This window comes from Poeciliopsis prolifica, unplaced genomic scaffold (assembly GCF_027474105.1).
Source record: "Poeciliopsis prolifica strain line A6 unplaced genomic scaffold, Auburn_PproV2 SCAFFOLD018, whole genome shotgun sequence".
Classification (NCBI taxonomy): Eukaryota; Metazoa; Chordata; class Actinopteri; order Cyprinodontiformes; family Poeciliidae; genus Poeciliopsis; species Poeciliopsis prolifica.
The window spans coordinates 2,092,225-2,106,479 of record NW_026562393.1 but is presented as its reverse complement, the minus strand read 5'-3'; the positions used below and the strand labels follow the sequence as shown (position 1 = coordinate 2,106,479).

Sequence of the window (14,255 nt, the reverse complement as noted above, 5' to 3'; positions counted from 1 at the left end):
ATTTGGTGATGTTATAATATCTTTTGGATTTCATACTAGTTTCATAAGCAAAATTATGCACACACGTCTTCTGACTGAATATTACTTACAGTGAGATGATTTTAATCTCAAACCATTACCCATTAGATTCATCATAACTGATAGTAAGTGTGGATATCAGCATCATGAGCTCTAAATTAATCAATATTGATGAAGTTATAACCACAGAAAAAGAAATAATAATTATAAACTTTACTTAATATTTTTTTCCATTGCACCAACAATAACAATCAAAAGTAGTTGGACACATATTATCATAATCTTTATTAGTAAACATATTTTTAGATAACAGTAGTCAATAACTTGTACAAGAAAGATGACTCAAAGGGTAAATATTGCATCATTTTTGTCATTTAGCAAAGCGCTTCATCCAAAGTGAGCTACACCTGAGGAACAACATTCAGTTGTAGACTGATTTAACAAAAATCGGTGTAAATTAAAACATGTGCAGCATCCATCATTCATCGCTTAATTGCTGCTTTCCTGAATAAAACACGAAGTGAACCTGCTGTACTTTATTTGACCTCTCGAGGCAGCAAAAACAGCTGGTTTTACTTTGACTGTAAAATAGATTCCAGCTCATTTATCCAGTCAGTTAGAGAGTGTAGTTAAAGCTGTTTACTAGGACGAGATTTAAATGAAATTTTACACAAGATTCAATAACAGACTCGGGAGTCCACTAATCTTAAATAAAACTTTTAAGTTCCTAAAATTGTGCAGTCAATATTCTATAAATCACGATACAATAAGCTCATAAAAGGGAAAGCTCTTTCTGTTTTCCCACAAGTTGTGTCTAAATGTGTCGATGAAGATTCGCTGTGAGAGACCAGAAGCAGCACTGTCTCCACTCTGTCAGAGTAGGTCATTTATGCTGTTCAAAACCACCAAACGCTGGCCGTTTTCTCACTAAAGTTACGTTGTGTGCATGTCGCTGTGGTTTCTTCTCATTACCACAGGACTATATTTTCAAGATTAGAAAAACCTGGATCATCCCTGAGCTTCCAGTAAGTGCCATTGGTCAGCCACACATCCCGTCCACAGGAATCTTTGGCTTTCCTGAGGCAAAGAACAGGAGGAGATTAGTGATTTGAAAACGTAGAATATTCTGGTGATTATGGTGACAGCTGTGAAAAACATATTTCGTTTTTCATGGAAAATGGATTATACAGTTTGCACCTCTGAAATATCTTTGTGTTTCCCACGCAGTAAATGAATTAGCAGCTTGTATTCTAATAATAAGAAGAGATTGTGTTCTACCTAAAATGAAATAAAGTGAAACTAGGGAGCCTTAGAAAAATAAAGTTATGTACAATCTAATACCTACTTGGCTTTCCTAGTAGCATTTTAGAACAAATAATTTCTTCTGTGCATACAATAATAAGTTTGAATAGTTAATTTATTGAATACTTATTTAGGAAAAATTATGACCCATGAGTCAACTTTGTAAATTAAAGGACATTTTTCCACAGTTTGACCAACAAACAAATCTGTCCAGATTTAGTCCGCACTTACTTGAAAAACCGAGGAATATGCTCCTCTCCCCTCTTGGCGAACTGTTTTCTTCGCTCTCTTTGAATTTCTTCAACGTCGTCTTTCTTCTTGTCGGCCTCGGCAACTTTTCCTTCCTCCAGCATTCTTCAGAACATCAAGAAAGAAACATGACTCCAAAAGTAAGTTGCGCATTTCATTATTTTGTGCCATCATTTTTCACAACCTACACATCTATCATTTTAAACGTTGGTTTTAAATAGTGTTTGTAATCCGAAAGGATCTCTGACCTTTGGTCTGGGCGCAGGCGAGTGTCGGTAGGAGGGAGGAGAGGCTTCAGGTTTGGCGTGAGTTCATTCAGCTCCATGGCAAACGAAGAGAAGCCATAATACAGCAGGTAATCCTTTGGCTGAGGATCTGTGCAAGACAGAAGCTTCTCAAATGGGCCGCAGTGCAAACGTGACACTTGGATTTATGCTACTTAAAGCTTTCACGTCAAAAGCAGAATCTTTGTGATTAACAACATCAACGTGTGACGCAAACACCTCAGAGCAGTGTGTTTTATTTTTCGCTGAAATAGAAAGACTCACTAGGCTTCCAGATGCATTTTGGAGTCTGCAGAGTATCGCAGAAAATTCCTTCATGCCAAAGACCTCCAAACCGGTGAATGACATTGCCGCTTTGGTCGATGACTGTTCCTTGCACTTCGTTCTTGTTTGAGTCTGAACCCCAGTAACGAGACTAAATGATAAGCAAAGTCACTTTTGTTTGTTTTTTCAAAGAAGGCATTAAAAGAAAATATTCTGAGTTTCTGAGAAGCTGCTTCATTAACCTTGACAAAGGTGATCTTGCAGGTGCAGGTGTTGTTAGTCAGGTTTTGAATGGTCACCTCTCCATAATGCTCCAGATACCTCTGCTGGCTGAGCACGTTGTGGATGCAGGTTACCACTTTGTTCCACTCATAGTGATCACCATACCTAGAAAACATTCAAAATACAGTCGAGTTAAAGCGACTCCTAAGGGATCAGTCAGTAATAAAAATATCCAATATGTACATATTTTCATTTGTGTAATTTTTAAAAAACTTGATCTATTCCAAGGCTTCTGTCCCACCAATGCTCATCGTGCCACATGCCCAAAAATGTGTATTTTTAATAGATGTCTTAATTTTACATCAATTAAATTAAAGTGAAACACTGAGTCCTGTCTATGTGCTTCAGTTTGGTGTAGTGCAGCTGTATTGGGGTTAAGGATGTGACGTTTAGCATTCTGCTGTGCCCAATTGGGGGATGTTGCTGTCGCCACTTTCTCTCCATACTTATTGAGCAGGAGAATGAAGTTCATTGACCCATGACCCTGGCCTCCTTGGTGGAGGCCAGGTCCTCCACCAAGTCAGCCGTTTCAAGCATTCAGCATGAAGACGTGAATTAATTTTCATAGCATTTGCACAGGGAAGCATGAGAGTAACCAGTGATATTATTGGGTAAATGCTACAACATCTGAGTAGTACTTTCATTGTTTAAGATTGTAGTATAGAGTATGTTTGCAATGCCAAAGTTTCAAACTTTTTAATGTCCAGAAAACAGCGACAGTTTGTCTTAGCAGAAGATCATGTTGGGCTACAGTGTTGAATATGTAGAAAGGTGACATTGAAGTGTTATTTACTTACAGCAGCATATCTTTATTAAACTACCAAATCAGTCAGAAATGCAACATTGTCTTACAGCTTTGAATGTTTACTGTGGGTTTCAATAAAACAAGTAGAAAAACCATAAAAGATGGTCAGATAAAAATCTGATTTTATAATGTAAATGTTTGGATATTTCCTGTATCTCTTTATATTTTGCTCCAAAGCAGTGAAAGCTTTTTTCAGAACTTCTCTGATGCTACATATTTGTAGCTCCAGGTTTGACAACTATGCAAATCTGTTTTCTGCTTCTTCTGGAGCTTTCATTGCCAAATATTTTCTGTTCCAAATCAGAAACATATCTCTGGGAAAGTTTCTGTCCCTAAAATTTCCATTTGTTATTATTGTCCATGTCCACTGCCAATAGTTGTATTAACAGGTATTTTCTGAAAAATAATTTGTTGGTGTTTCATGACTCTTGGTGGAGGTTGTGATCTTTGCCTTGGAAACCTCTGATTTACAGGACTTAGTTTAGAGCAACAAGATCCTCGTCTACCTCCTAAAATCTCTTTAACGCTCACCTCTTCCAAGAACAATTCATCACCTAACACTTTTAGCCTGCTAATTCCCACTTACTCTGCACTTCTCTACCTGGCTGCTTCACTTGTGGTTATATTTAGTGCCTTGTGCTGAAGCCAGCGTTTCACACTAGTCGAAACAAGTAATGTTGTTCCACACTTATGCATCACTTTCAGTAACTATTGCAAATTCAGGGCTTTGAAAAGGGATTAATTCAAATAGTACTAATGCCTTTGCAAGGTTCCCATTGTGTTTGTACAGTTATTATGTATTTTACTAGTGGGGACTACGATTTGAACAAGCATAACATGGTCTCTTCATGCATTAGATATTTATGATAACAGATGATGAAAAATTATCAGATAGCTTTCAAAGCTAAAAAGATTTTGAACCTAACATTGTGTGTGAGTCATGCACTGGTAATAAATGAGCTGAAAGACAGCTCTCAAAAAGCACAACCTCATGGAATTGGTGGATTATTTTCAGTCACTGTAAAAATAAACTACACATCCAGGTGATTTTGTAGCCTAGAAAATACTGTTATTTATTTCTACTTTAAACCAATGAAAATTGGCAGTAAAAAAAAAATCATTTTATATTAACCAAATTAGCAAACTGAAATGCAGCTGATTTTGTGTGGGATAAAATACAAACTGCCAGGGGAAGGTTTTCTATTTTCTACTAGCTAAATTAAGACATGCTTTTAGCTATAAAATATCAGGTGTTGAATCTGCCAAAACAGCAGTGACTTTACAACATAAAGCAAGATGGATTACCTTGGCAAAGTTACATTGACCATTCCTGTTGGCACAATCTCCAGTGACTTTCCCCAGAATTTATTCTTCCACCTTTGGTCTGTTGACACAGAAAAACACATGTACATTTATATACATGTGAAGGAACAACTTTTTGTGAACAGATGTTGACAGAGCTGTTACCTTGCCAAAATGTGAAGTTTTCTGACTCAGCATGGCAGGCTGAGATGGGTGGGTGGTGGCATACCTGGTACAGCATGAAGAAGTGATTTAAAAACAATAAAAACTTTGACGAAAAGAAAAATCTCACGTGTTATATTTTTTATGGGGTGAAATTAAACTGTAACCGGCTGAAAAATTCATATTAATCGTCTATAAGTTTTTAAGGGAATAAATCATTTTATGTGAACCAACAGGACTTGATTAGACAGAGCAGACAAGTAAAAACATGGATTAGTCAACTTAATATCCTATCATAATTGTATTAAATCTACTGCAAAGTTCAAATATTCCTTTCAAATTCTTATGTGGATATTAAACAAAAGAAGACACAGCTACCTGCTCGCTGATGAAGCGGAAACCTCGATCATCTCTGATACACTCGAAGGTTTCTCCCAAAACTGGATTAAAGGGCTTGTAGCGGTTTCTGAACGTTGCAGTGGAATAACCAGAAATAGCAAAGGCAGCGATGTAAATCTGGATTTGTGAAAATAAAAAGAAATTAGGCTTGTTTAATTTTTTCAAAGATAAATTTGAAAATGTCTACATGTATTTCATCTGACTGAAAGGGACGGAGGTTGAAAATGTTCAAATTCATTTCAACTTTGCTTCACCTACCAACGTTTCATGTGAATTTTTTCCTTTCTTCATTTTAAATCAAGTCAAGGTTAGATGGTCATTTTGTTTCACAGCTGGTGCAAGACGAAAACATCGACAACAGACCAACACGTTGCTAATACAAGCTATCCCTTAATGCCATGACAAGTGATATTGAACTATGAAACACAGAACTACTTATTTTGTCATAACTTCTTCTTTGTAATATTGACACATTCAACTCATGACCTTGACAAAGATAGTAAGATAATTTTGTCAGCTAATATTAACACTTACACATGTTTTATTTTATTTTTTGCAGACAAACATCTTGCGTATCAGGACAGTCTTACCATCCTCTGGTATGGGTCTGGTGTGTTGCTGGCCGTGTCCAGCAGCTCGCAGTACTCCAGCTCTTCACACAATCTCTGCAGCAAGTTGACTGGCTCATTGAGAGCTGCTGGCATGGAGACTCGAGCCAAGTCTTTACCTGAAGAAAAGAACCGGACAGATGCTTCACAAACATGTAACGTCAGGTTTAGTTTTTCCTCTCTGAACTAGTAAGCGCTACTTGCCTATGTTATTGTAGAGAATAGCCATGAGGCCGACGTGGCTGTTGTCAGGGCAGGGAGCTGGTAGAGCCGTTCGACGGCCAGTGCTCTTGGGAACAACATTGTTTGGGGTCTTGGAAATACTTGCTCGGTACTTCCTGGTTGTTGATGCTGCACAGTGTTGGAAAATATTAATTAATATTGATCTGATATTTTGTTTTTTGTTTTATTTTATTTTTTGAGGCTCTGATACAGAGGGGTAGGAACTGTGCAAGCAAACACAATGAAATGTGAAGATATTTTGTTTTACTGTGATGAAAAGCATTCAGATATCTGGTTATGTTCTTAATTAAGAAGTGGCTCATATGATGATTTTATACTAGTAAAAAAAATACCATAGTTTTATGATGCCATTTGCTCTTGTTTTCTGGTTTTAATTTTCAGTTTCACGTCAACCCCAATGTTTCAATTTGCCTGTCACTTTGCTGCTTCATTTCCCCACTGAAGTACAATAAATGTTATTTTTATTTTGCTCTGTATGTTAATTATTTTTAAGACACTCATAAAAGCAAAAAGAGGTATCTGCAACATGCAGCCGTTCTTAAATACTTATTGTAAACAATATACTAAGCACACTTATATTAGCTGGGTAATTAAGGTCATGAGGTCATGTTTAATTTGTAGCTTGCCTATGAACTTTTAAATTGAGAAAGACCTCGCTGCAGCAAGCTCCTGAGTCGCATCAGGAAATATAACCTCTTTTAGGCAAAAGTACCTTTACAAGGAATTTGGACATACTGACATAAGGTTAGTTTATGTGAAAAGATGATCAAATAATTCTTTATGGGGTGTCCCAATATCAGGCCCTTGGGAACGAGGGTAATTGTTGAGGTAACATTAGTTCAAATGTTCAGCCAAGCTCACCGTGTCCCTCCTCTGGTTCTGAATTACTGGTGCTTCCGTCGCTGAGCCCGGATTCATCAGACACCTCAGAAGAGCTACCACAAAGGACGTCGTCATTGGCATCAAAATACTCTGCCGCCGAATCTGTTACTGAAGGAGGACCGTGAGACGGCGCAGGCTGGTGACAATAGACAGAGAAGCAAAAAGGAACTCTAAAACTGATCCTCAAAACAAGTAAAGCGGAAAAACATGGCAGAAGATGTTTATCGTACCACAGCTAATGTGTTAGACTGATGGAGGCTGTTGGCTTCCCAGGCTTCTTGCAATTTTTGCCTCTCCAGGGACAGAGTTTCATGCACTGACTTCAGGGAAGAAAGCACTAAAGATGCACAGGAGAATAGCTTAGAAATACACTTATACTTAACATTTCAAGGGATAATACTAGAGTATTTTCCATGGACTTTCTCTGGTCACTATTGAACATGTGGAGCCTCTAGTTCCATGTCTTCAAATTTGTTCATCTAGTTGGAAATTGAAGATAAACATTTGTGGTGCTGATTGTATTTATTTGTCTGACCTTGAGTTGACATGGTGTAGATATCCTGCTGAATTTTCTTGCCCTCAGGTGATGAGATAGAGGGAGGGGACAGCTGGGAGTAGACATAGTCGGGGATAGAGGGCACTGACACACCGAGGTGGGACGAGCTGCTCAGGTGACTGGAGGACAGCTGAGGACACATTATGGTTGAAATACTGGTTAATTTTACAGTTCGCCTGTTGTCTGTCAGTTTGTGCCTGCTTTGATCCATTATCCTGCATTAAAAGTGTGTGTTTGAACCCACAGGCACCCTGACAAACAGCTGTTTCAAACTAGGCTCAAATAATATTTGTCTACTTGTGATTGGGATGTATTGTGTATCTGTAACCAAGCAATTTTAGCATGAAGGTTTTTGACTCATGAAAGCTTCTAATGAAAAGTAGAACATGTATCTTTGTAAACTTAGTGTTCATAATCAAGGGCCTTTTAAGGGTTTTCTAGTTTTTAATCCCAAAAACATTAATTTTACCAGGACTTTATGTGAAAGACAAGTACAAAACAGAGCAGAAGGAAAATGACACATGGTTTCCAAAATCAAGTCAAATATCTGTAAAGTGTGGTGTGCATTTGTGTTTAGCCCCTCCAGACAAGCTACAATAAAACAAGCTAGCTCAATATTTAATATAGATATTACTTTAATATTTATATAAAAGTAATATTTACTGTTCTATAAATATAAAAGCTCTTACAGCAATAAAGCATCAATACATCTGAAATAAAATTATACTTTTACTGCAAAACATTAGACTAGATGGTGCAAAGAGAAGCAGAGCAAAGCAAGTAAACCAAACATTTCTCCCACTCTGGTGGTTGTGACACTTAGTTGAGCCTAATCAGTGTATTAATTTGACAGTTTTGTTTAATAACAATCGTTTAATTAGTTATTTATCCAAAATCAAATAGGATTTACCCCAACAGCTATTATTGGTAGTACGAGTAATGCTGTCTTTTGCTGGTCAGCATTGTTTAAAGAACAATATCAAACATTTTGATGTATGTTGTATTTTAAGTTATTTAATAACCCAAAACCACCAAATTCCAGTGAAGTGATTTCATTCAATGAATGAGCATGATATGAAAATGCATTGTATTTGTGCATCTACGTAAAATTTAAGAAAAATGTGAATTGTGTTGCATTTTGATCCAGTTACGTTCAATTCTATAGCTACTACTCTGCAGAACAACCAGATTGATAACCTGCCTGTCGGCAACTCACCGACTTGGAAATCCCCCGAACAGGCTTTGAAATGAGCAAAAGAAAGTTTTAAACAAATACAATCAAAATTCAGACATCCAACATTATAAACTTATATAAATGTTAAAGTAGTGCATGAAGAGAGAGAGTGAATTTACAGACCATTCTTACCATTCCCAGGGCCTCCACTCTGGATAGTGTGCGAGAGTGACCCCAAATCTTTCCTGACTTTGTCTTCTTTGGTTTCTCAAGTGACAGATTCTGTTTAAAAATAAATAAATAAATAAAAAGATTGGCTAATGCTATATGTCTTAATTAACCTTAGTAACTGCAGCTGTACAAAGCGGTCAGCCTTTGAATACCTGCGTGCTGATGATGCGTTGCAGGTCTCCGTTAGTGAAACTCTGGCCCACCTCCATGGCCTGAAGCCTCAGAATTAAACGGTTCAGCTCCGACAGGTCCAAATTACAGCGATTTAACTCTGAAACGAATCATTCTGTTCAGTCTTCTGGTTTTATTTGATTTACTAGAAAACAAATCCAATTCATTCAATGTTTATTTATTTATTATTCATGAATGTATTATTTATTTTTAGTATAAATTATGATTCCAACTTCAATAAATATATCTTCAATAAGATTTCTATTGTAAATTATTTATTTATGTATTGTAATCTTCCATTAATAATCTCACTTTTTTTTTTCAAATCCAATATTTAAGGTGAATCCAATATGGAAATATTCACTTGATCCCCTTTCTAATCAAGAAAGTATCTTTTGCCTTCATAGCTAAAATTTGATGTTTTATCTTCAATTGTGGTATGTAATTCAAGTATAATTATCTGAAGTATAATTCAGATAATTAAAAATCTGAAAAATATATTTTTTTTTTAATTGGTCCCTAGGTTACACAGTGCTAAATACATTTTATTTATAAAGGGTGAAAGCCACTGTGGTTTGTAATGGTTGATGACCTTTGATCTTTGGTCTTTGGTCTCTGGTCTGGTCTTTTCTAGCTGACTGTGTGTACAATACCTTGAACGCATGTGTCTGGATTGTGGCTGTGCCTCAGCCAGGCCGACACCTTGCTGTTCACAGCAGTGTTGGCTGATGGTAAGACCCCCGATCCTCCCGCCAAATTTTCAGTTCCTGCCGAACTCTGGTGCCGAAAAAACACACACAAAAAGTCAAAAGCAACAAAAGTGGGACTCATTTTTAATCTCCTGTAGAGAAGATTAAATGTCCGGGTCGATTCTAGTGATTTCATAGTCACCACATCTCCATTTCTGTGAGCTTGTCCAGTCTGAGTTGTGTTGGACAGCGTCTGCAGGAGGCCACTGTGAGCGTGAGTTATCTCGTTCTTTTTGTATAGGCGGTGTGCTTGCAGCTTCATCACCCAAATGTAGAAGAGATCGTGGCTTTTTGCCTAGACGATAAAAAGAAGTCTTTTGTCTTTTAGCTTGGACAGCACTCCACTTTTTTGTTTAGAGCAAATCAGCGACAATTTAATGATCATGCTTACCTTGATGTGATAGAGGATGTCTCCAGCGTCCAAGTCGATCCGACTAGATTTTTTGTTTATCGACATAACAGCATGACTAACATCTAGTGAACCCTGGACTCGACCCTTGGAGACCTGGTGGAAAAAAAATTAGATATAAGTGTTTTCAAAGCCCATAGCATAAAATTGTAGCTTCCATATTTTGTAGTGTTGAAGTTAGTATTGGCATATTTTTGAAACTGTGCAAAAGCAAATGTCAGGAAAGAAACGTGACGAATTGTAATAAGAAATCAGAAGATAACTTTGTGTTGGACTATCACATCAAATCACGATAAAATATATTGCGGTCTAGTGATATGATATAACAAAAGGTAAACACGTTGAAGGTCCATTAATATTTTGGCAAAACACTGCATTACCAGTATTTGAAGGCTTAAATGTTTACTTACATCTTGTTGGTTTTTGGAGTAGCGTAAGATTCCTGCTTCCAGAACAAAATATCTCTGTAAAATAAGAAAATCTCAAGTAAAACATCCAGAGAAATAGTACAATTATTAAATGTATTCACCTCCCATACGCCCCCTCACCTTGTGCCAGCCTTTCAGAGGCCACTTCCTCCTCTTGAGAAGATACCCCTCACACATTCCTGGAGGACTCATATCCTGAGGACACTCACTTCCTGCGTGCATTTCTACTTGAAGGTCATCAATCACTTCCCAGTCTTTGATAACCTGTTTACACGTGAGACAGAAAAACTCTTGAAATTGTGTGTTTTATTTCAAGTAGGAAGAGATTCTTCTGGTAAAAATGTACAATTTCTACAATTGTTCCAACATTTTTTTGTTTGTTTGTTTTATTTGTATTCTGCACGAAGACTGAAACTGACCTGTGACTGACCTGTCTGGAGTGACGAGATGACAGAGTGCTGCTGCTTTGAGAGAGGGCCGGCTTGTTCCACGATGGTGACGTCTTCTCCAGACCACTCGCCAGCGACTGGCTGCGATTGAGCGAAAGTTCATTCACGTCCATGTCTGTCCTCACACTCCTCTTGGTCTTGAGATTAAGAGTGTGTCTCGAAAGGCCCTCCACAATCTACTGAAAGCCTCCTGTGGACAGAAAAAGTGAAGCAGAAATAGTGAAAGGATTGACTGTTTTTTATTTTTATTTTGTTTTGTTACAGGTACAAACCTCAAGGCAGAAAGTCCAACATGAAATTTAGAGATTGTTTAGAAACTAAAATCTGAAAAGTATGGCAAGTATTCGTTCCCAGGCTTGATTTACTCTGACATCCTTAAATAATGTATGATGTGATCAATTGCTTAAGAAATCATGAAATTAATATATGAAGTTTTTGTCATGCATTCAAAATGCTATGAGGTGGAAAAACCTCATTAATTGATTAAATAATTGATTATATTTTTAGCAGTTAACAAAAACCAAGTTGTGCAGTTTAATTCGTTCTGCACAATTTTTGGATAGTTTGCTGAAATGTTAAGATTTCAGTTTCCCGATTCAGTAAAGAATCGGGAAACTCATATATTACTCTCACCTCTTTGTGTGAGTCAATAACATAAAGCCAAATAAAATATGCATTGAGCTTTGGGGTTGTAAAGTGACAAAAAGTAAAGGTCAGGGCCTGTTTATCCAGGGCACTCATGAATTTTAAGTCTTAGCTTCTAATCCAACAAGAAACCCAGATTTGCATCAATAATGCCAAATACTACTTAATAATGCACTTTTGTTAACAGATAAAAAAATCACGTATTGCAGCAAATTAAATATAAAAAGCCAGTTGCGGATGTCAGTGGCCGGTTGTTAATCTGGTGTTGTATGTGACACGATGGTAAAGGCTGCCTGCAAGAGGAAGATTAACCTTTGTCTAATTAGATTTTCAGGAGATGTTTTTAGCTACTTGGAGCAATTCGATCTCCAGCCAAAGAGCTCTGACACAACAATAAAAATGAACCTTTGCATTGAAAGATGGCAACAAACCATTACATAAGGTAGTTTGGTTAAAATTTCTCTAAGTCAAAGCAGTAAATTGCAACTTTTAAAAAATTAGCATTTAAAACTAATCTATTCAAAGTGTAATTCTTTGTAGGCTCACGTTTCATTTATTTAATTTATGTTTATTAGCTAACAGCTAGTTATTTAAGGCAATTTATTGATATTTACGTATTTTAAATGATTTAGATAGATTTCAGGATATCTTTGTGGACTTTTGTCAGCTTTGTGAATGTCTGTGTTGCTTTTGTTTTGTTTGGTTGGGTTTTGGTGGGCTGGGGGTGTTGGAGAAGAAAGTGGAGAATACAAGGAGACTTGGATGTGTTATGTAAGGGTAGAAGGATGACCACAGTAACTGACCTCAATAATGAAGGTATCACGGGGCGGAAACAGGATGAAAGGATTTGCAGGATTCTGAGCTCACTTACTCAAGAGGAAGCGCAAGAAATACACTACATCTGTTTAATGTTGTGTTTTTGTTTTGTTTTTTTTTTTGTTCTCTGCTTAAGAGTACAAAAAATAGCTCAATTGTGGTTATTTATTTGGGAACAACAATAAATCCTTTCTAGTTTTGTAGCGCTCTCTGAAGCCATTCAGTGAGTGAATTGAAATCATGTTTTCCTGCTGGCCATCAGGAGCTGCCATTTGTAGGGTGGAAGTCATGGCCAAGAAGTCATCCAAGGTGGAGGCGGCCTGCTGCCAGAGGGTGGGCGGGGTTAAAAGGCTCAGATTATGACAGCTATAATCTCTTTCTTGAAATAAAGACTGAGACAACTTCTCTCATTATTAATCCCCGGCCATGAACCACTCTGGAAAATCCAGTCGGACTAATTTGACTGATTTTGTAAATTTTCTTTGTTGGTTTTGCTCAGATCCTGTTTAAGTCCGTCTGTGTTTATTTCTTTGATCTGTTTTTGTATTTTGGTTTTCTACTTATAAAAAGTTGAAAGTAAAATGTCTCCCAAGATGGGAGAGAGTTTGTTCTTTGACAAATGAAAACTTAAAAATGTTCTCCAACAGAGAATCACATATCTGAAGAGGACAATGAAGCAGCTGCAGCTAAACATAAACTAAGATTATTATTATTAATATAGAGAGAAGTTGACTTCATTCTTCTGGTGAAGACCTGTTAACCTTTCACTGAAGAGGTGAACGCTTGGATCTGTTCAGATTAGCGCCATGGTGAGCAGCTGGTCCCTCTTATTTTGAGTCTGACTCAAAAACGTATTTTTAAAACATTTTGGAAAGTGCTTACCTGAGTTTCACCTCCGACTCTCATCCTCGGATGCCTTCTTCTTATTCATCCAGAAATATATATGTAAAAAGAACAAAAACGATTTAATCTGTTGATTAGAAATCTAGCTGGAAGTTCGAAGGGAGAGGGGGAAAAAACCTGTCTGAAAATGTTCAAATAAAGAAGTCAAAATACATGTTGGATCCACAGATTACCGACGATTCTGGCCGCATAATCTGGCGGGCCGTGCCCTCTCTGCCGGCGGGGAGACGCGGGCTGCGTCCAAATCCAAGCGGGACTGCGCGTGGCAGGGAGCGCGCGCCGTACCCATCGTGTCCTGAGCATTATCCGCATTAGCTGGTATTACAGCAACTGTCTGGAAAGGATGTAGGAGAGAAGAAATGCGGCTCCGCTGACTCTGCACGGCCACTTTACACAGTATGAAGCCCCGGGAATGAGTTGGATTATGGACTGGAGTTATGAAGTTATCTATTTAAAAGCACAATTACGCACATTTTTGCGTAAAAATGCCAAAGCGGAACCATTTTCTATAGACTCAGTACTTCGTTTTTGTAGCATCTCTTACATTTATTTATGTTAAATGTGATTATTACGGCTCACAGCAAACGAAAATTCAAATTTGAGATTTCCTAAGACCATAATATAAAGTATTTTTAATATACCATGATATACTATTTGACTTACACAATCAGGATGACGTCTGCTGACTTGACAATTGTCCAGAAGACACATAGAGGGTAAGACAAATATAAAAAGGTGGTAGTTGAAGACGTTCATAGATAGAGTGGCGAGTTCCAAAATAATAATGAAAAGTCATCTATGCGGAGAAGATGTTGCAGAAAAACATGTACATGCAACAAGGAAACCACAGCATTGAGAGAACTGTGGAACCCAAAGGCCATTCAAGAGTCAGGGGAGATTCACAAGGACTGGACTACAGTTGGC

The 14,255-nt window shown here is 37.4% G+C and overlaps 1 protein-coding gene across 3 annotated transcripts; it reads right to left on the bottom strand.

Annotated features, from left to right (window-relative positions):
* Window positions 1-288: 288 nt before the first annotated feature.
* osbpl7 (oxysterol binding protein-like 7) lies at window positions 289-13,578 on the bottom strand. Of its 3 annotated transcripts, none has more exons than XM_055043039.1 (23): window positions 13,311-13,578; window positions 10,949-11,157; window positions 10,639-10,782; window positions 10,501-10,554; window positions 10,073-10,186; window positions 9,824-9,976; window positions 9,586-9,709; window positions 8,914-9,032; window positions 8,714-8,812; window positions 8,573-8,596; window positions 7,336-7,486; window positions 7,031-7,137; window positions 6,780-6,936; window positions 5,880-6,026; window positions 5,658-5,794; window positions 5,047-5,184; window positions 4,672-4,735; window positions 4,510-4,588; window positions 2,360-2,504; window positions 2,118-2,268; window positions 1,818-1,944; window positions 1,552-1,674; window positions 289-1,095 (listed from the first exon to the last, which is right to left on the bottom strand). In XM_055043039.1, the coding sequence occupies exons 2-23, from the start codon at window positions 11,078-11,080 to the stop codon at window positions 987-989; spliced, it is 2,598 nt and encodes an 865-aa protein (XP_054899014.1). In that variant the 5' UTR covers window positions 11,081-11,157; window positions 13,311-13,578; the 3' UTR covers window positions 289-986. The 3 variants fall into 3 exon arrangements, with proteins under 3 accessions (XP_054899014.1, XP_054899015.1, XP_054899013.1); XM_055043040.1 differs by having other exon boundaries at window positions 8,723-8,812; XM_055043038.1 differs by having other exon boundaries at window positions 9,586-9,976.
* Between the last annotated feature and the right edge of the window lie 677 nt (window positions 13,579-14,255).